General features: G+C 35.2%; 2 protein-coding genes across 7 annotated transcripts in view; one reads left to right on the plus strand and one right to left on the minus strand.

Annotated features, from left to right (window-relative positions):
- The window catches only part of afap1l2 (actin filament associated protein 1-like 2), a 77,979-nt gene extending 61,233 nt beyond the window's left edge, over positions 1–16,746 (plus strand). For 4 of the 5 annotated variants that reach the window (XM_056468914.1, XM_056468917.1, XM_056468916.1 and 1 more), the window contains 11 exons: positions 40–124; positions 1,703–1,798; positions 5,215–5,426; positions 6,477–6,622; positions 8,337–8,451; positions 8,758–8,964; positions 11,242–11,530; positions 13,880–14,053; positions 15,149–15,336; positions 15,656–15,829; positions 16,143–16,746. In XM_056468914.1, coding sequence (XP_056324889.1) covers positions 40–124; positions 1,703–1,798; positions 5,215–5,426; positions 6,477–6,622; positions 8,337–8,451; positions 8,758–8,964; positions 11,242–11,530; positions 13,880–14,053; positions 15,149–15,336; positions 15,656–15,829; positions 16,143–16,169 — 1,713 coding nt within the window. In that variant the 3' untranslated portion in view covers positions 16,170–16,746. The remainder of the gene's footprint in view (positions 1–39; positions 125–1,702; positions 1,799–5,214; positions 5,427–6,476; positions 6,623–8,336; positions 8,452–8,757; positions 8,965–11,241; positions 11,531–13,879; positions 14,054–15,148; positions 15,337–15,655; positions 15,830–16,142) is intronic. The other variant, XM_056468915.1, reaches the window with a different exon arrangement.
- Positions 16,747–16,925: 179 nt separating this feature from the next.
- Positions 16,926–20,605, minus strand: part of vwa2 (von Willebrand factor A domain containing 2) — a 40,830-nt gene continuing 37,150 nt past the window's right edge. For both annotated transcript variants that reach the window (XM_056468919.1, XM_056468920.1), the window contains exon 14: positions 16,926–19,895. In XM_056468919.1, the coding sequence (XP_056324894.1) occupies positions 19,756–19,895 (140 nt within the window). In that variant the 3' untranslated portion in view covers positions 16,926–19,755. The remainder of the gene's footprint in view (positions 19,896–20,605) is intronic.

Consider the following 20,605-nt stretch of genomic DNA (forward strand, 5'->3'; position numbering starts at 1 on the left):
TGGCAAGTAAAACTATACAAATCGTGTCTATTCTGTCAGGGTGAGCAGAGCGAGCGTTACTCCGTGGCATCTGAGAGCGGCAGCAGCACAGACAGTCATGCAGAGAACCTGGAGAACAAAGATGGTGAGGATGGACATCTTTTAAATGGGATACTTAAGCCGAAAATGTGAATTTAATCTTAATCTTCTAAGATGTACACCTTCAGTAGAATATTAAAGGAACACTCCAACTTTTTGGAAATAAGTTCATTTTACAAGTCACCCAGAGTTAAACAGTTGAGTTTTGCCATGTTTTATCCATTCCAGGTCTGGAGGGAGTATTGTTAACATTCATTCATTTTCTTTTCGGCTTAGTCTCTTTATTAATCAGGGGTCACCACAGCGGAATGAACCACACACAACAGCATATGTTTTACGCAGCGGATGCCCTTCACACTGGGAAACATTCACACACATACACTACAGCCAATTTAGCTTACTCAATTCACCTATAGCGCATGTCTTTGGACTGTGGGGGAAACCGGAGCGCCCATGCGAACACGGGGAGAACATGCAAACTCCACACAGAAATGACAACTGGCCCAGCCGGGGCTCGAAACAGCGACCTTCTTGCAGTGAGGCGATCGTGCTACCCACTGCGCCACCATGACACCCTCTTAGCTTGGCATAAATCATTAAATTTGATTAGACCAGTAGCATCTCGCTCAAGATTAAATATATATCTATATCTATATCTATCTATCTATCTATCTATCTATCTATCTATCTATCTATCTATCTATCTATCTATCTATCTATCTATCTATCTATCTATCTATCTATCTATCTATGTATATGTATGTATTTGTATATGTATATATATATATATATATATATATATATATATATATATATATATATATATATATATATATATATAGTTTTGATAATTACGTTTTTTAAAGTTGATGTAAATACAAACGAGTCAAGCTTTAAATAGGAAAATTATCAAAACTAATTTTTGAATTTTTTTTCAACGTGATGCTAATGGTCTAATCCATGGATGCCCAAAAAGTTTAGTTCCAACCCCAATCAGACTCACCTGGGTTAGCTAATCAAGCTCTTAGTAGGCTTTCTAGAAACCAACTTGCCTCAAAACACCTGCAAGGATGAGCTAAAATCTGCGGGCCACCAGCCTCCAGGACTGAGTTTGGGCACCCCAATTCAATGATTTACGCTAGGCTAAGACGAAAGTGCTCCTACGACACCCAGAGATCGACTAAATGGATTAAAAATAGTGAAACTCAACTGTTTAACTCTAGTAGACTAGAGTTACGAGGGCTAGGGGAAAATTAACCATTCTCAAAAAAAGTGTTCCTTTAAATTTGATTTTAAGCTGACTTGTGGTTCATAAGATGTCATCGGGTAATTTGACAGTCAAAAACAACAAATAAGGGCAAAACTAAATTAATACATGTAGCTTTTGACAATATACTGAGGTCTTGTGATGTGAAATAATCAGTCTGGGCAAAAAAACTTTAATCCACATCCTCAATCATCAAGAGAGGGCATGTGTGTTACATTGTTTTTAAAAATGCTACTCCAAAATCATTACTCTTGAAAATTGACTTAACAGTTTGATATATGTCATTATGTGACCAGAAGTTTGGACTATGATAAAGTAGACATCTGTGTGTAACGTGTTTACCTTTTCCTAATTTAGTCAAGAAGAAATATGGCAAATTCAGTAATCTGATGAACATTGGAAAAAAGAAGGTTTGCTCTTTGGAAAGTCCAGAGAAGAGTGTGGATACATCAGGTAAATAACCATCTAAATACTGCATGTTGACTTAAGGTGACCACCTGCAACTGTTCTGTTGCGGGACCGCAGATGTGATTATTCTTTTGTCTTTTTAATCCATGTACATCCTTAATCCATACCTGTCAACCCTCCCATTTTTGTTGGGATTCTCTTGTATTTTACCATTCTATCTAGCTATCATCCCGTTTAAGTATTTTCCTGTATTTCTCCCATATATTTAATCTTTCTATGAAAAGTAAATGTAGCATCAAAGAGCCAATCTCAAATGTGATATAATTGCAAAAGCTGTTCAAGAGAATTAGACCTTTGTTTTCACTTTATTTCAGCTTGAAAGCATGTTGAAATTCATATTAAAACGGCTGCATTCACTTCATTTGCATTAAAGCTGTGCGTCAACTGTCACCTTTCCTATGCAATCTCTGAATCAGTCTAGTCATGTATCGGTGCTGACTGACGGACGCGCTCCATAGTGATAAAGACACTGTTCCCAGATCAGCTTCTGTAACATAACACAATTTGAAGAGGAGCAAAAGTGGACACTTTTGAATTTGGATGTGTTTGTAAACCGACAAATACACTTATTAATATGTAAACATGTCCATCTTGGCGTGTTTTATTTTAAACACAAATAGTTTTGTCTTAAATGATCACAAACAGTTACGAAAGTAACCGAATTCTTTCATTATAGATCTGTGGATTCTTAAAGTGACACCTCTGTTATCAAACAAAACAGTGGATCAAAATAAGAGATTTGCTGCTTTTAACTAAATAACTATAGTAACTTTAATCAATAATTAAATACAGTAAATGAAGGTGAATGAGATTTTATGATTTGATTTAATTTCTGTATAGGCAATTGATTTTAACAGGCTAAACCTTTTATTTATTTTCAGTATGCTTTAATGTTTGTTATGTATTCTATTATTTGTAGCTAATTTCTTTCCCATATTTGCAACGGTTTTGACTAGGCTTATATACAATTAAACTGCTCTGAATGAACAGATAAAGGAGTTTGGGGTCATTTAGTAGTTCTTCTGGGGTTCTAGGTTTGAGGGTTTTTTTTTTAGAGTGGGGGTGTGGAGGGGCAGGGTTATCCCAGATTTTTACATCACAATGTTGACAGGTATGTTTCAATCAATCAGTGAGGGGAAAAAGCATCTGAAATAATATGATGCTTGGATTTTTTTACACTTTAACAAGAACATGACAACTTTGTGAATGTATAGCTATGTGAAAGAGTATTTAAAAAACAGTAACACTTTTAGATTGTGTTATTGTAATGCCAGTACGAAAAATACTGCAGTCAAAATTGAAATGCAGGAAATTTCTCAGTCCTTGCAGGACATGTGACAAAGCTTCCAAAATGCAGAAGAAGTGGTAAACCTATGGAGTGTTTTCAAGTCGGCCATGATGGAGTGCAGAATGTCAACAATCCCACTAAACTGAACAAAACTTTCCTATTTTGCTGATTATTGTCATTGAAATGATCAATAAGTTTAATGTTTTAGCCTTTACTAATCAGTTGGATTGGAGAAAAAAACATTTAGAGTACTTAAGACTGACAAAAGTTATATCAAATCAAGCAGAGTAGAATCTATTCAAGTCAGTTGGTCAAAGTATTTCATAGTTTTCAGCTTACCAAGTCAATGTCTATATCATAGGTCCCAAACTCGATTCATGGAGGGCCGCAGCTCTGTACAGTTTTGCTCCAACCCTAATCAAACACAGCTGATCCAACCAATCAAGGTGTTCAAGACTACATTTAGGTGCGTTCGACATAAAGCACAGCTACAGCCGGTGATCAATAATATTAGCCGAGCAAAGGGTGGGGGGCGGAGTTGAAAACGGAGCCGTCAAGCCAGACAGCCGGACACTTCGGTGCTCAAAGTTGCTGCAATCATGATCACCGATCACATGGTGTCATCATTATTATTATTTTTTTTTATAACAACAAAAGATTTACAAATAAAACATAATACAGTCTCTACAAACTATAGTTCATTTTTAAACAATAAGGGAATTGTTAATATTAAAAATATTACAACGCATGAGAGAAATAAGGGGAAACGAGAAGGTAATATAAACATAAAACAAACAGGCCTATTAAATACAAAGCAATTAGCACAAATACTAGGAATTTAAACATCACTCTAGGATAATACTTCTTGTTTGAATATGCTAAAAAGGAGTTTACATTTATTTACATTTATAGATATAAAATCTTCCAATATATAATAATGTAAAACCCAAAACAAGGTGTTTTGATAAAGTCTTAAACAATGATTAAGATTATTTTGGATAATGAACGCATTTTCAAAAAAGCACTTCAATCCAAAAAGATTGAACAAAAGGACATTCCTAAAAAAAGTGAGCTATGCTTTAAGTAGAAGTTTCCCAGAAAGACCAGGTATAAACGGCTAGACCGGAAATAATATATATCCTAAAAATCATTTTATAATTATTTAATAAAAGAGTCCTTTAATTTAATTTGTTAAGAAACTTTTAGAGTGGCAGGATCAATGATGATAATTATTTTATTACAAGTCTGTAAGACTTATTTGAGTTAATAATTAGGTTATTTACTAAAATATATCATTTAAATCGTTCATGGAACTAAATGCAGTAAATTGTCTGTATAAAAAAGGTTGAAAAATAAACCTGTGCAAACAAGCTAGCCTTTATGACCAGATTATTTAACAAAACATGATTACTGCAGTAAAATATTTGTAGTCTTTTATTAAGCATGATGTGTACAAGATAGAGAGGGTATGAAAAGTGAACTGTTTGTTATGAAATTTGGGATCAGAATCTATCCAATAATAAACCCCAAACACAAGTGGTTGTTTTTATGCGATGAACTCAGCCAATCGTGTAATATGGGTGTCGTCATCGTAGCTCCAGCAGTCGCTCTTCAGATGCTTCACAGCCTGAATCAGTCGTCTGATCTCGGAGCGCTGTCACGGTACTTTGATGCCACATGTGACAGTCACGTGGCATTGGTGCAGCATCAACCTGGACAGAATTTCTTACCGGCACGCACCACTTTAACACAGATTTCGATCGATCTGCGCAGCGCTGCATGAAGTCGAGCGCAACTATTGACTATTCAGCAGGTGTAAGTTGGAGCTGGTTGGAGCTAAACTATGCAGAGCTGTGGCCCTCCAGGAGTTTGAGACCATTGGTCTATCTAATTTAGCTGCCTCCACATGTTTTTCTGTGGTTTAGACAGCATAAATAAGCAGAACAGTGAATTCAGCAGTAGATTAGCGTGCAGTCCAGTGTTGGTGTTTACATCCGAGTATCTCCATAATGGCTGCTCATACTGTACAGGAAGTGACCAAATTGTGATGTAAAACATTATTTAATATGCCAGATTTGAAACCCACATTTTCCTCACCTTTTCTCTCTTGCAGGCTACCTTAACGTCCTGGTGAACACCCAGTGGCGAAGCCGATGGTGTTCGGTGAAGGACAGGCAGCTTTGGATCTACAGTGACAAAGGCAAGGGCAAAGTGGCCCAGCAGCCACTGTCTCTGGAGGGGTGTATGGTCTTGCCAGATCCCAGTCCTGAACACCTCTACTCTTTCCGCATACAAATGGATGGAGAGGAGCTCGCAACCCTAGAAGTGAGTAGACAAGAAAGTACATCAGTGTGTGGTTTTGAGCTTCGTGAAATCATCAGACAGACCTGTACAGCAAGCAAGCACACTTGATGGTGCTTCTACTAAAGTGTGTGCAGTTTGGGGATTTAATAAAGAATATTTGGCAATAATAGATGGCAATAATCCTACTGTATTCATTTATAATATCACAGCAAAATATATACTGTTCTATAGTATCAGGGGAACCGCTTGGGGGGGGGGGGGGGGGGGGGGGCGGGGGTTAGTAAGATTCTAAGAGCCCATACATTTATGGGGGCCCCAGAGACATTATCAAGGGCCCGTGCCAATCCCCCCCCTTCACTTTCAGACACAATACCGCCCATAACTTTCAGCCGCGATACCAACAGCGGAATGAATCGCCAACTATTCTGTCATGTGTTTAAAGCAGTGGGTTTCCTTTCAGCCGTTTCTATTTTAACATTTTAAAATGCAATTTAACCCTAGGAGGACAAAGCTGAGTCCTCAGTATGTCATGCCTTTTCATAAATCACAATATGCTGATTTGGTGATCGATAAACATTTCTTATTATTATCAATGTTGAAAAAAGTTGTCCTGCCATATATATTTGTGGATCTTAACATTTGATACAATGAGATGTTAAAAAATGGCCTTTATTTGGACATGTAGAATTAAAAAAGGGGTTTAAAAAAATTTTACAAATGTAAACGAGTTTCATGTCACTTTAAATGCTGAATAACATTTTGTTTCTTTCAACAACAACAACGAAAATCATATTGACCACCAAATGTTTGAGTGCTAGTGTATTTGTAATTCTTTGTGTATCTGTTTTGAGTCTGCTCATAAACTTTCCCTGCCTTAATTCTCGAGTAGTTGATCATCAGTTTTCAGAAAGTCACTTCTCAGTAAACAAAGACAGAGGGGACAAAATAGGCACTTCTTAAAATTGCTTACATGGAATAGTAAGGAATTAGTAGAAACCTCAACATGACTGCCATCTTCAGGCCAGAATAAAGCCAACAACAAACTAATGCTATCTTCCACTTTCCTTTTAGGCTAAATCCTCGGCTGATATGGGCCACTGGCTCGGGCTCATACTGTCACAGACTGGCACCAAAACAGACCCAGAAGATCTCAGCTACGACTATGTGAACTCAGAGAGGATATCCAGTATTGTCAATGCTGCCAAGACATCCATGTAGTAAGTCGCTTACTGTTTATCTGATGTAGGGGTGTGCAATATTTATCACACATAGAAATATTGTTGTTTTAACATTGTGTGAGCTGAAATGATAAAGCATTATAAAGATTATAAGTGTGTTATTGCAATAAATATAAAAGCATAAAACAAATCTAAAAGCATTCACCTCATGATGCAAATATTGTCCCCATATAATATGTTATTATGTTTTTTATTTACATGTATGACATATACTGAAAACATTTGTTTATATATATATATATATATATATATATATATATATATATATATATATACATATATATACATATATACATACTGTATGTATAATTAGCTATTGTATAATTATAATTAATCAAATTAACTCCACATGGTATTAAACAGCAATTTATTGCACTTAACTGAAGCAACATCAAATTATAAAAAGATAAAATGTAAAAGAATTTACTGTCATGTATATTTCTTCATGACAGGCCAAAACCAGCCAAGGTATCAGAACAAAAAAAAAAACTATTTATAAAATAGCTATTTATACTATATTATTATAGAATTGATAGTTTAAATATTGTTACTGGATAAAACATATTTTGTGAATATCGCACACCCAAAATCAGTAGCTTTTTTTACAAACAATAACAATGTCCAAAAAATGACAATACTGTGTGTATATATAGCATAGGAAGTGTTCAGATGCAGAAACCTCTAAGTGCCATCTGGAATTTTCTTCTACAATGAACATTTTCTCCGCCTCTTATGTTTATGTTCAGTTATTTCATGTTAAAAGTGATGAAAGTAACCTATTCTTTGCCATAAAAGTGAAATGACAGAATCAAGATATAGGAGACGGAGAAAACTGCTATTTTTGGGAGAAAATTTTAGATGGCACTTTTGGTTTTTGCATCTGAACTGTTCATATCTTCTCTGGTAAAAAAAAAAAAATTATAATAAGACGCTCCCTAGGAAAATTCTGTGTATAATTCTATACATTATATTTCTATATGTAATTCTGTGTACACTACTGGTCAAAAGTTTGGGATCGTTTTTTTCTTCCCATGTCATTGAGGGTTTTTTTAAGAAAACTATACTGTTCATCAAGGCGGCATCTATTAAATGTAAAAAAAAATTGTTAAATTGTTAAATGCTTATTTATTAAATATTTATTTATTACTTATTGTATGTAGTTTCTAATGAAATGATTAGTCCAGTCATTATTGCTTTTATTACTATTACCATTATTAATAATAATAATAATAATAATAATAATAATAATAATAATAATAATAATAATTAATATTAGAGTGATTTCTAAAGGCTCATGTGACTGAAGACTGGAGTAATGAAGCTGAAAATTCCTCCTTAAAATCACTGGAATAAATGATTAAATTAAATGATAAACTACTTTTGAACAGTTATTTTATAATGCAATAACATTTCACAATTTTACAATTTGTACTGTGTTTTTGATTAAATGAATCCAGCCTTCATGAGTAGGATAAGCTTATTTTAAAACATTCAAAAATTATACCAACCCCAAACTTTTGTCCGGTAGTGTACATGTATAGATGTTTCTGTATATTCTGTAATGGCTGATTCTATAAGCTTCCAAAATGACAAAAAAAAAACACAATTAATGAACAACAAAAGTGACCATATTCTTTGTCATATGATACATTTTGGTTGTTTTTTTTTTATATGATTTGTGTGTATTTGTCAGTCTGATGCAAAGGAGGTACTCCGAGCCCAACACATACACAGACAGCCCACCGTCAGACCCTCAAAACTGCGATGACATATATGATGATGTGCCATCTACAGAAACTGAGCAGGAGGTAGGTGATTTAAAAGGGTGAATGAATGAACAAACAAATTTAGATAGAGCTTTTCAATGTGCAGTGTGTAGGGTTATGTATCATACGGCTGTGAAATTCTGTCATAATTCTGTACCTCCCACTTTCATGCAGCTGTGTTTATTCTGACTCACAGACTCAGGGTAGTGGAAGATGCACTAATAACTGGGCCAGAAATAATACGAGTGACAGGAAGTCATCGCTGTGACAGTGTTGTGTTTATGTAACCATGCGGGCCATCCAAATTCAATACTGTTTCTCTGATACTGTTCCTCTCTCCGGCTGTAGGAGGTTCAGGAGGTTCAGAATGGCAGCGAGGAGGGAACAGTAAATGCTGAGGAAGAGAATGGGAAGGACAGAGTTTATCTGGATCTGATCCCGCTTCGCTCTTTCCTGCATACTAGCTCGGGCAGGGTGTCACCACAGACGTCCAGCACCACACAGCCAGAGATCAGTCCCTCAACCGCCCCGCATTATGATGATCTGCTAAAAGAGGTTAAGATCACTTTTCTCTAGTGACATATAGTGTACAGTATGTAGGACCTCTTCAATCATAGTGTACTAAATGCGACATCGCAACAACCAGTGTACAGACTTAAGTTCACATTGAGGCATAAAAGTCATATCAGTCTATATTGATGATAATTAACATGTCAAATCTGATTTTTTGTTATGTTTAAAGGCTAATTTTTGCTCCTGAGTGAACATGAGTTAAATTAAGTTAAATATTAAATGAGTTAAATGTTAATTTAAACTACTTAATTGTCAGAACATGTGCCAAATAGATGAACAAATTTGAAAGGTGCAATATACAGTCAATATGCAGTCATGTATACAGTCAAGCTTGACATTATTTATACCACTGGCAAATTCTGACTTAAAGTTACTTTTATTCAACCTGCAAGGTTTTTTTTGACTGGAAATGGCACATACTTCTTCCAAAAGATAATAAGACGATGTAAAATAGGCATAATTGTGGAAAAAAATATATATTTTTCAGGTTTTATTTACGTTGGAACAAAAAAATTAGGTTAGAATTTGCCAGGGGTATGATTAATTTTGTGCTTGACTGTAAGAGTTGAGTAAACATAATATTAAACAACATTTTTTCCTTAGCAAAGTATCTTAACAGAGAACAATATTTCTTAGTTCCTGGATGTTTTGGTTGGTGATTTCTAATCATGAAAATGTATAGGCACATGGCAAATATACATTTATTTTAAGTTAATAAATAATATTTGTAAACACCAGTTAATTAAATATTCAGATTTTATTTTTGTTATAAAAATGGACCCTTTTCACAAGATGAGGCGTTTAACGGTCATCGGCATCCTAATTCCTTGAAAGTTTTGAATATCTTGATTTTTTTTAAACATATGTCCCTTTCTAAAACTATAAGATAACACTTTATTTTGATGGTCCAGTATTAGTAGACTGTCTGCTTAATATCTGTTGATACTGCTGCTAAACAGACATTTAACTAACTAAGAAACGTTGCAAGTACATGTCAACTAACACTAACCTTAACCCTAACCAAACAGTCTATTTATAATCTAATGAGAATTAGTTGGCATGTAGATGCAATGTAACTTAAGTTCAACAAATAGACTATCAAAATAAAGTGTGACCAACTATATACTTTGTATTTTATCATCTTTTAATTAATAATCTTCTTAATTATAAATAAACTAGTTACCGCTTATGAGATGTGTTCTTAATGTTGCGCCTATAGGAGAGACAGTAAAATCATACCTGCCAACACTCCTGTTTTTCCCGGGAGTCTCCCGTATATCCGACCCATCTCCCGCCACCCTCCCGATTTGTTATTTCTCCCAGAAAACTCCTGTAATTTCACCCCCCCATCCCCCCCAAACCCCCACCCCCTGGTCCTCAGCTTTTTGGTATAGTCTATAACACCCCTGAATCGCCGACTGTGGTATAGTATGCGGTCTCCCGAATTTTCAGAGACAAATGTTTGCTGGTATGAGTAAAATTGATGTTGTTTGCTCTTCTGGCTGCCATTAACAGTCTCACACAATTTTTATCCTTTTTTGAAAGTCATGAAAACACTATCGTGGAGTTATTCTTATATTATTTGAGCAAATAGGAATACCAAAAAATATTTGTGGTACTCTTCCATTCTCTGCGCTGTAAGTTTAGCCAACTATGACAACTTCAGCTGCTGAGAATCAAATAAATATGAAAAAGGTCCATTTAACTTGGTCATTCATATTATCATACATTCAGATCATCATAATGATAGGTAAAACCATGCACATAGCACCTCATTACCATGCTAAAATGTAACTTTGGTTTCTGTGATAATGTAAACAATCTGAACAAACTTGCAGTACTGTTTAGTTCCACTTTGAAGCATAAATATTACATTAAAAATGTGTCATTTTATCAAGGAACAATTATATTTATAAATAATTATTGTTTTATTGTCCAGCCCTACTTCACACCATATATTTTTTCAATAAAATTTAAATACAAATGTTGGTAACACTTTTTGATGGTCCACTTGAGTATTAGTAGACTGTCTGCTTAATATCTGTTGATACTGCTTCTTCAACAGACATTCAACTGACTATAAGAAACATTGCAAGTACATGTCAACTTACACTAACTCCAACCCCAACAGTCTACTTATAATGTATGAGAATTAGTCGGCATGTAGATGCAATGTAACTTAAATTCAACAAATGAACCATCAAAGTAAAGTGTGACACAGATGTTCAAAACCTTCCATACAATTCTCTTCTTCAACAGCCTGTATATGAAAGCTCATTACCGACCAGCACAGAAAATGGAGTCCCTCCACCTGTTGCCCCAAGAGTGGACATAGACCCCTCCCCAGTCCCCAATCTGCACATCCAGCCTCAAAAAATCAGTTTCCCCGGTCAGGAAATCCAAAAGAAGGCCTCATCCACCTCACCGCTACCCAAAACCCAGTCTCTTCCCCAGACATCAGCACAAACCCCTCAGAGTCCACCAACCTCCAGAGCTAGAGCCGCCAGCACAGACAGACTTCTCGACAGACTCAAGTTCTCTCCAGCAGGTGAGACCCGTCAGCTGTTAAAGAGGACACACAAGTTTAGTTTATTTTATTCTGCTCTGCTTTTACTAGCTACTGTATACACCAAAGTGAACACACACACAGTCATTGAGAATGCTTACATGCACACCAATACACCGAAAGCACACAGAAATAAGCTTATTGAAATAGCTTTTGTCCTCCTGGTTTACATGCAAATCAAAAAACAGGTAATATAAGTAAGCAGACATTTACAAGACTATTAATAGGTTTATTTCCCATTAGTGTTGTCAGAACAGGGGTGGATTTAGTGAATTGGGGGCCCTAAGCAATTTCAGCCATGAGGCCCAAACGTTCTGAAATGCATAATTTCTATTTTAATTTATTTATTTTTCAGGTTTTTTTCATATATTTTTCTTTTTTCTTAATTTTTTTTGAATAATAATTTTTTTCGGGGTTTTCACCTTTATTGGATAGGACAGTAGATAATATTGACTGGAAAGCATGGGGAGCAGAGAGAGGGGAAGGATCGGCAGAGGACCGTGAGGCGGAATTGAACTCAGGTCGCCGTGAGCACCAGAGTGCATGTGTCGACGCACTAACCACTACACCACCAGCGCAGACATCTTGTAAAATTTTAAATGATTATTGATGATTTCTTAAAAACTAAAAATTATATATAAAATATTTTGTTTTTAAAACTAAATCTTTACCTAATTTGACTGCTGGACTTCTCCATGAATAAGGGGTAGGGGTACAGTTGTGCAGATGTAATAAACATTAAACATTTATTTTTTTAGATACTCATCATACAAAATAGGACAGAAAATGGTGTTATATATAAATTGTAGGTATAATTTGTACTTCTAGGTATTTATTTGGGGGCCCTCAGATTTCCTGGGGCCCTAAGCAGCCGCTTATCATGCTTATTGGTTAAATCCGCCCATGTCAGAACGTAATCATTTAACTTTCTAACTTCATTATTTAATTTGTTACATTAGTTATCATGCTTAATAAATAAGACCCCAAGAAGACAAGGGAAACATGTCAGTGGGAAACTTATGACTGTTACCCTCTCAAGATTAGCATTTCTACTTCTGCTACATGAAAAGATGAAACACTTTAAGGATAGTACGGATTGAGGTAAAGTTGGTTTTATATTCGCACTTTTGTCCAATGACAACTTGTGACACGGTCCCAATATTGTTTACCACGCTACTTTGAATATTTGGTCTAAAATCACATGCAGGTATGACTTCAAAGCAATATTAGCACTATTTATTTGACTGTGAACGATGTTGTACTTTGATAGACATTGATTGCTAATATGATTTCACTATTTACAGTTCGAAAACAATATTTATGAAATTATATTATTAGGGAGAAAGTCTGAATGCGTGATAGACCCTTTTCACATGACGTCACGCGGTGTTCGGTTTCACTCCAGGCAGTGTATCTTTACCTCCAGCCTACACAGAACTCCCCATAGAAAATTCACCCAGTCAGCTGTATATTTACTACAGATATGGTTGGATTGTCACTACATCTGTTTTTTTTTTTAACAATAAGAAGACTGCGTTTTAATTATAAGATTAAAATGCAGTATTATTAGATTATGAAATTATTTGTAACTTATTATTAATTAGGATAAAAGATATACAGATATTAAATTAAAACCACCCAGTAGGTGGCGGCAGGACACTGTCTAAAGGTCTTAATTCATTCAAACGGAGAAACTGAAAAAACTGTTATGGATCAGTAAATAATAAAGGATGAAACTGATTGCATTTATAGATGAAATACTTATACCAGATAATAAGAGAAAAAATAATAAAGAATTTTACTCCTGCTGGAACATTCACATAACAAATAATATACATTTATACTCATAGCATCATCAAAGTAAAAATAACTTATTCCTATTCTTAATAACTTAATCATTTTTAAACTCAGAAAGCAGTTCAGTATTGAAAGAGAAACATTTGGACACGTCCAATACATTAACAGACTTAAATCACAATGTGCAATGTTAATATTTTCAGTTGTAAGTTTTCCAGAGAAGACTCCCATTCATTCAACGGTAAATCGGAACTACAAATACACTGCGTTGCCGATAGGGGGAAGTGAAGTGACGTCAGACAGAAAGTAGTTTCAAGTGTTTACATCATGTTAATCTTTTACAGTCTATGGTTCACATGTTGCAAAATCGGCTGTATTGGGGCAAATATGACTTAATCACCTTTCTTTGATAAACAAAAACTATACGCCCGTTTAAATGACCACATGCATTGTCTGTTTATTAAGCATAATCGGGTTAAGAATGTGCATGTAAACGCACTTACTCTATGACTCAACACATTCCCTTCTGTTTAGCAGGTCCGGGGTCAGTTGAGGTTAAATTAGGGAAGAACAGGACAGAGGCCGACGTGCGGCGCTACACTGACGAGAGAGACCGGCTGGAGCGAGAAAGAGAGGAGGTTAAAAACACTCTGGCCACCCTGAGGAAAGACAGACGAGAGGTGAAAGACGAGCTCAGCTCCTGCCAAGGTACTGTAGTGCCGCCTATTGGTCATGATTAGAAGTGCCCACATGACAAAGGAATAGTTAGTCCCAAACATTTCAATTTAAGCACTATTTATTTTACTCTATTGAACATAAAATATTATGCTATTTTCAAGAAATAAATTAAACCGGTAAACATTGACATCAACATCAATTTAACTGAAGAAAGTCAGACTGGTTTGTAACAAGGCTGAGTAAATTATGACAGAATTTTCAGTTTTGTGAGAACTATGCCTATAAAGTAATAGTTTTGTGTGTCAAAAGGGAATTTTAGTAAAAACAGAGAAATGCAGATCTTAATAGCAAACGTGTATAAAACAAATAAAAGGGAACCAGTGTTGAGGATAACGCATTACAAGTAACAATAAATAAACAAGTAAGTAATAATATTACCTTCAGTAACCAGTAAATTAACGCATTACTTTTAAAAATTAAGTAATAATATTTGAGTTACTTAAAAAAAAAGTGAGTTACTTTTTAATTTAATTAAATAACTTTAAAAAAATAAATTGCTGAATGAGAGAATGTGCTCTTTGCGGGAACAGACAGAATCGAAGATGGCGGGTCAGAGCCTTAGATTTCTGAAATGGAGGTCTAGGTTACAGTGCATTGTGATTGCAGAGCTTCTTTAATAAAAAAGCAGAAGAAAAAAACCCTGAAAGAGATCAAGCCTCAGCCAAGTAAGAAAAAGTAAAAAGTAACTAATGTAATGCATTACTTACCATAAAAAGTAACACAACTAGTTACTTTTTTGGGGAGTAACTCAGTATTGTAATACTTTACTTTCAAAAGTAGTTTTCCCTAACAGTAAAGGGAACCATAGCAAAAATCTCATCATTTAGTGTATACCTAATTCTTTATATGTGAAAGATGTGCGACAGCTCTGTCTGTCATGTTTTAAGAGACGGAAAAAAAAAAAAACATTTGACTGGAATTTACATGTGTCACTCAGCCTTTTGTTATTCCATCCTTATTTTCTGTCTTGTACTTATACTGCTGCAATTTCTATACACTACTTATTAGGTATGAGACATACAGCTAATGTTAAAAGCTAATTGTTTTTGATGATGGCTCATTTAGACCCCACTCAGCAGGCCTCTCTGGAGGCTCATCTGAAGCAGATGGAAGAGACGTGTCGTGAGGCGGAGCGTCGGCGAGTGGAGGTGGAGCTCAGCCTGATGGAGGTGAAGGAGAATTTGAGGAAAGTGGAATCTGGACCCTTTACACTGGGCACCACTGTGGACAGCAGTCTACTGGAAATTTCAGTGGTTAGTATGACAACAAGGTTCAGTTTACAGGCTTTTCCTGTAATTATAAAAGTATATAATTATACAAGTTATATAATGACAATGCTCAAAAGTTTGGGTTCAGAATTTATGTTTTGGGTTTTAAAAAATTAAAATTTTAAAAGCAATCATTATTCTGCTGCTCTTTCAAAAACATTTTTTAATCTTAAAACTAAAGTGAGTGCATACTTTAAGGACATACTTTAGAAGTTAGTTTAGAAAAGTAAGGATTTAATACCACTATGTTTTTAATAATATATACTTGCTAATATATACCTGCTTATATTGATATATATTCTAGCCCAAGTCGGCACCTGTGTCCAGCCCTGCTCCAAATACACCCAACAACACCAACACCAACACCCCCGTCTGCCCCAACAACGGAGATTCACCTGTCAACTCAGCCACAGCCCTGAAGAACAGACCCCTGTCCGTCATGGCACCCAGCAAAGGAAATGTTTTACAGAAGGCCAAGGTTAGTCCACTTATACACCCATAAGTGATTTATAGAAATATATTTATCTGCCAAACAAGTATACATTTAAAAAAAGCAATTGTTGTATTATTGTTTGTTTGCTGAATAATATTATTATTACTATTTATTATTATTATTATTAGTAGTAGTAGTAGTAACAGTTGAAGTCAGAATTACTTATACAGTAATGTATCTATATGTAAATAATGGCTGATGAATATGGTAATTCAAATTACCATCTGAAACCATTACTGTATCATTATAACACCACAATGCGGTTTTAATTTTCAGTCACCTGTCTCTTTGTCTGTAGGAATGGGAGAAAAAATCCACAACCTAGTGAATGGAAACACTGAGCACAAATGGACTTTTTAGGAAAAGCTCAAAGGACTGCTAAGCAAACGCTTCAAGGAGGGCGGGTGAGAAAGGGGGGTGTGGCCAATGACCTGCAGGCCCCGCCCCTCTGAAACAGCACCTTCCACTCATTCCTGCTTTTCTGCAATCGGAGGCTGAGATGGTACTATGTACATGCAGGCAGCTCATCCAAGACTGTACTTTCTGTTCCCTGCCAAAAAAAAAAAGCGCCACTGGACAATTCAGATTTAAATCAAGACATTCTTAGGTAAAGGGAAGGAAGGGAATAATTGACATTTTTTCAGTGGCGTGTACATTATTTGACGGATACATTGCAAGCTTGTAAAGTGACCAAAAAGACGACTTCGAGGACCACTATTTTTAAGATTCAAACCTTCAATCAGACAATTGGTACATTGTAGCTTGGTTCATGTATGCTGGTAACCAAGATGTGAATATATATACATAAATTACATATCCGTTCAGTGTTTTTTGGATTTGTTACTGTACGCTAGCTGAAAAAATGCACTTTTTATTCAAATAAAAGTTTGTACTGACAAAAATGAATATCTATGCATTTAATACAGACATTAGAATCTTGAACACACCTCCCGCACCCAGCTTCCCCAATTACCTGGGCCAGGTTGGGATGTCTGCATTTGTGCCTAGAAATAAGCTCCAGCATTCTCCAACAGGTGGCACTAAAAAACTACACTAAAAGTATTTCAGTTAAGACTCAAAGTTCTGGAAAAAGAATTTATTAGCTTTACAACAGACAAATAGACAGGTAATACAAAATAAATATCTCTAATGTTAGGCTTTCTGTAACGGGAGGATTTTTCCAAATGGCAGATCACAAGCAGGTCCTAATCTCAGACAGAAAGCATGTTCATAAAAGGCCTTCAGTGCTGAATACACAATTCAAGCAACATCAAAATCCCCTTGAAGACTGACTATGAATATCGAAAGTCACATTTAAGGCAGTAAATACAAAACTTTGTTTCAGCTTGCATTCTGATCTGCATTCTGGGGTGTCCTCACACTTGGCAGGTTATTTTAAAGTTATTATTAAAATGGTATATGGTACAATTGAACTGTTAGTGTAGTTCTTTTGTTTTAGTGTAATCTAGGGATGCAGATAATTATCCACAATAAATTAATTCTTGATAATTCTTTAAATCGTTTTTGATACATGATGCTCTTTTAAACTAAGCATGCTAATTATGCCCGTATGTAGAGGTGCATGCAGTTTACACACAAAACATATAGCAGATATAAGGGAAGCAAGTGAGCATGAGTTTTATAAAAACTCTCAGCAACTATGCTTCCAAAAACACAACAAATATCAGTTTACTATGATCAGCATTATCAGATTTTTCATTATCTTGAATGGATTAGCATATAATCTACATAATTTATTGGGTTAGTTCACAGAAAAATTACAATCATGTAATTAGCACTCACACTCATGTTGTTTCAAACCCCTGAGACGATCATTCATCTTCGGAATACAAATTAAGATATTTTAGGTGAAACCTGAGAGCTCTCTCATCCTGCATAGACAGCAGTGGTTCCGACTGATTCATAATCCAGAAAAATAAACAAACCAAAAAAACATATCCTTCAAACAGACCACATCCCTTCAGTAGTTCAACTAAAATATTATATATTAATATATAATAATAAAATAAGCTATGAGAAAACTTGTGTGCACATAAAAAAGGACTATTCAACAGTTTCTTTTCCTCTGTGTTATTATAGGGTGCACATTCATGAAAGTGAATAAACACATGGACACTTTGGACAGTTTTTTGTACCTTTCTTGACTACGATCAATGAGTTGAGAGCATTGAAATCTATAAAGAATCAAGAGAGCTGATAGATTTTATGTAAAACGTCTTAATTTGTGTTCCAAAGGTCAAAGGTCTCAGGGGTTTGAAATGATTTAAGGGGTTTGTAATTACTGACAATTAAGATTTTTAGGTAAACTCTCCCTTTAAATGGTACATTTCATGAACGTAGTATATACAGTAAATATTGAAATGTTATTTATGTGATGTAATAAGACTATAACACGTCATGGACATTCATTAGTATTCACTAGATTTTTCTTGTATTGCACAATATCTTATGCACATTTGGGAAGAAATTAACACACTTACTGTAGCAAAAAAAAATAAAAATTGCTCACACGGATGCACACATGCACCAGTTAACAATGTATACATCTAAGAAGGTGCTATTGACATGTCATACATAAGTCATTACATTTAATCTCCAACTCTTACTATTACATTTATCTTTGTACAAAAACTATTAGCCTTTTATTTACAGTAAAATCGGAAACACTTTGAAAGTATGGCCCATTACTTAATGTATTTACTAAGATGAACAAACGATTAATAACACATTTATTATGGTATTTATTCATCTTTGTTAAAGTTAATTAATGGTATTTAAGTTAAATAATGTTAGTTCATGTTAGGTCAACTCACTGAGCAATAACTAATGATAACAAGCATGACTTTGGATTTTAATAACGGATTTGTTAATGTTGAACAATAATAATTAATAAATGCTTTACAAGATTAATTATACAGATGTGGCCACTGAGAATGTGTATTTCTTCACGCGTAAAGCTGCAATTTGACATGTGCAGTCACACGATGTGCTGCACCAGCAAAGGTCGCCTTTTCCATTTTTGTCCTTTATGCAATTTCCACCAGGTGGCGATAGGAACAACCGCTTTTCCATTGTCAGGCCAGTGCGAACGAACGCCCTCCAAATCAAACAACCCGTGCATAATATTTCACATGCGTTTGCAGGAGTTAATTTGCTCGCGGTGAAATTCCTTTTATTTTATATTTATTGAGGTATTCACTTTTATGCTTCTAATGACATAACATTCAAACCCCTAGCAGTTGATCCACAACTGTAGTTTTCAGTGAACAAACCATCATAAAAAACTCATGATACTATTGATAAGATAATCATGATTAGCCTATTTAATTTACTTTGCGCTGCTATATCAGTTCAGTATGTTTACTATGTTTCATAACTGGTTCTTGTGTTAGACCATTTCATATGCAGCATTGCGTGATGTTATGTTCATTCACTTGCGCATTCACAGTGGCGACATCTGTACTTAGTTAATGTTTGTAAATATATTAACTAATGAACCATTAGTAATGGACCATTACTCTAAAGTGTTACTGTAAAATCATTTAACTAAGAAATGCATGTGTGTTGAGCATCACTTGTACATCCTATTATGTGAATGCCACTGAAACAGACATATCTTGCATTATTAAGATTAATGATGAACAGAACAACCTTAAATAATGTAATGTAAACAACACTGGTGCGCATCAAATATATGGATGGATATACATCTGAAAAAATGAATCTAGCTCAATTCCAAGTTAAGTGAACCAGGACTAAATGTCATTTTAATTTTTTGACCAGAAGAACCGCACTATAAGTGTGAACACACCCTTGAAGTCAATGTGAATTGCAAGCTGATTTCTAACTCATTGACGAGTCACTGTCTGCATGTTGAAGTGTGTGTATCGTTATCTGATCTGTGTTCTGGACGTGTGTCTCCTGCGCTGCTCTTTATAGCGCTGCAGCAGCTCTTTCTCAGTCTTGGGCTGGCGTCGCCTCAGGCCTGCAGGTTTAGGAAGATCTCCCCTGGATGGCTGCTCTCTGCCGCCTGAAAAACAAGTTCACAAAAACACATCAATCAAAACATCCTAAATATAGCCTGCCATTCTGATAACACCAAAATTATGACCATCCAGCGGGCATACAGTAGAAAAGCTATTAAATCATTTTAAGTATTAGCACATGTGGGACACACTAGCCCCTTTTCAATATAGACTTCCAGAAAATTACCAGTAAATTGTCATAATGAAATCATGCGTGAACAAGCCCTTTTTTAAAAAAAATGCTTAAAATGCATTCTGGCAATTTTTCGGAATGAAAAGTTATATCATTAGCAGTAAATAGCTGGAACTGCTGCGTGTGAACAGAGTATACTGTGTTAAAGGCGCTACTGTGTTGCATCTCATTATAATGATTCAAAACATGAACAACAGATGTGAGGTAATGCAAGGGAGCATGAGGTTTATTAATACTCAGTTACTGTGCTTGCAAAAACAGAACATGTGTTCACCATTATTAGCATTATCAGATTCTTCATTATCTTCAATGGATTAGCATATAATATACAGTGGGGGTGGGGGGGTATTCAACATGTCATTTTTTTTTTGGAAAAAATATTCTTAAGGAGTTGTTGACCTGGAATTGAACCAGATTTTGGTAAAAACCCAAACAGTACAAACATGAAAATATAACAAAACAAAACAAATCTGAAAAAATAGTTATTAATGTGTAATAACAATGAAATGACACAAACAAAGT

Source organism: Danio aesculapii, chromosome 12 (assembly GCF_903798145.1).
Source record: "Danio aesculapii chromosome 12, fDanAes4.1, whole genome shotgun sequence".
NCBI classification, from domain to species: Eukaryota; Metazoa; Chordata; class Actinopteri; order Cypriniformes; family Danionidae; genus Danio; species Danio aesculapii.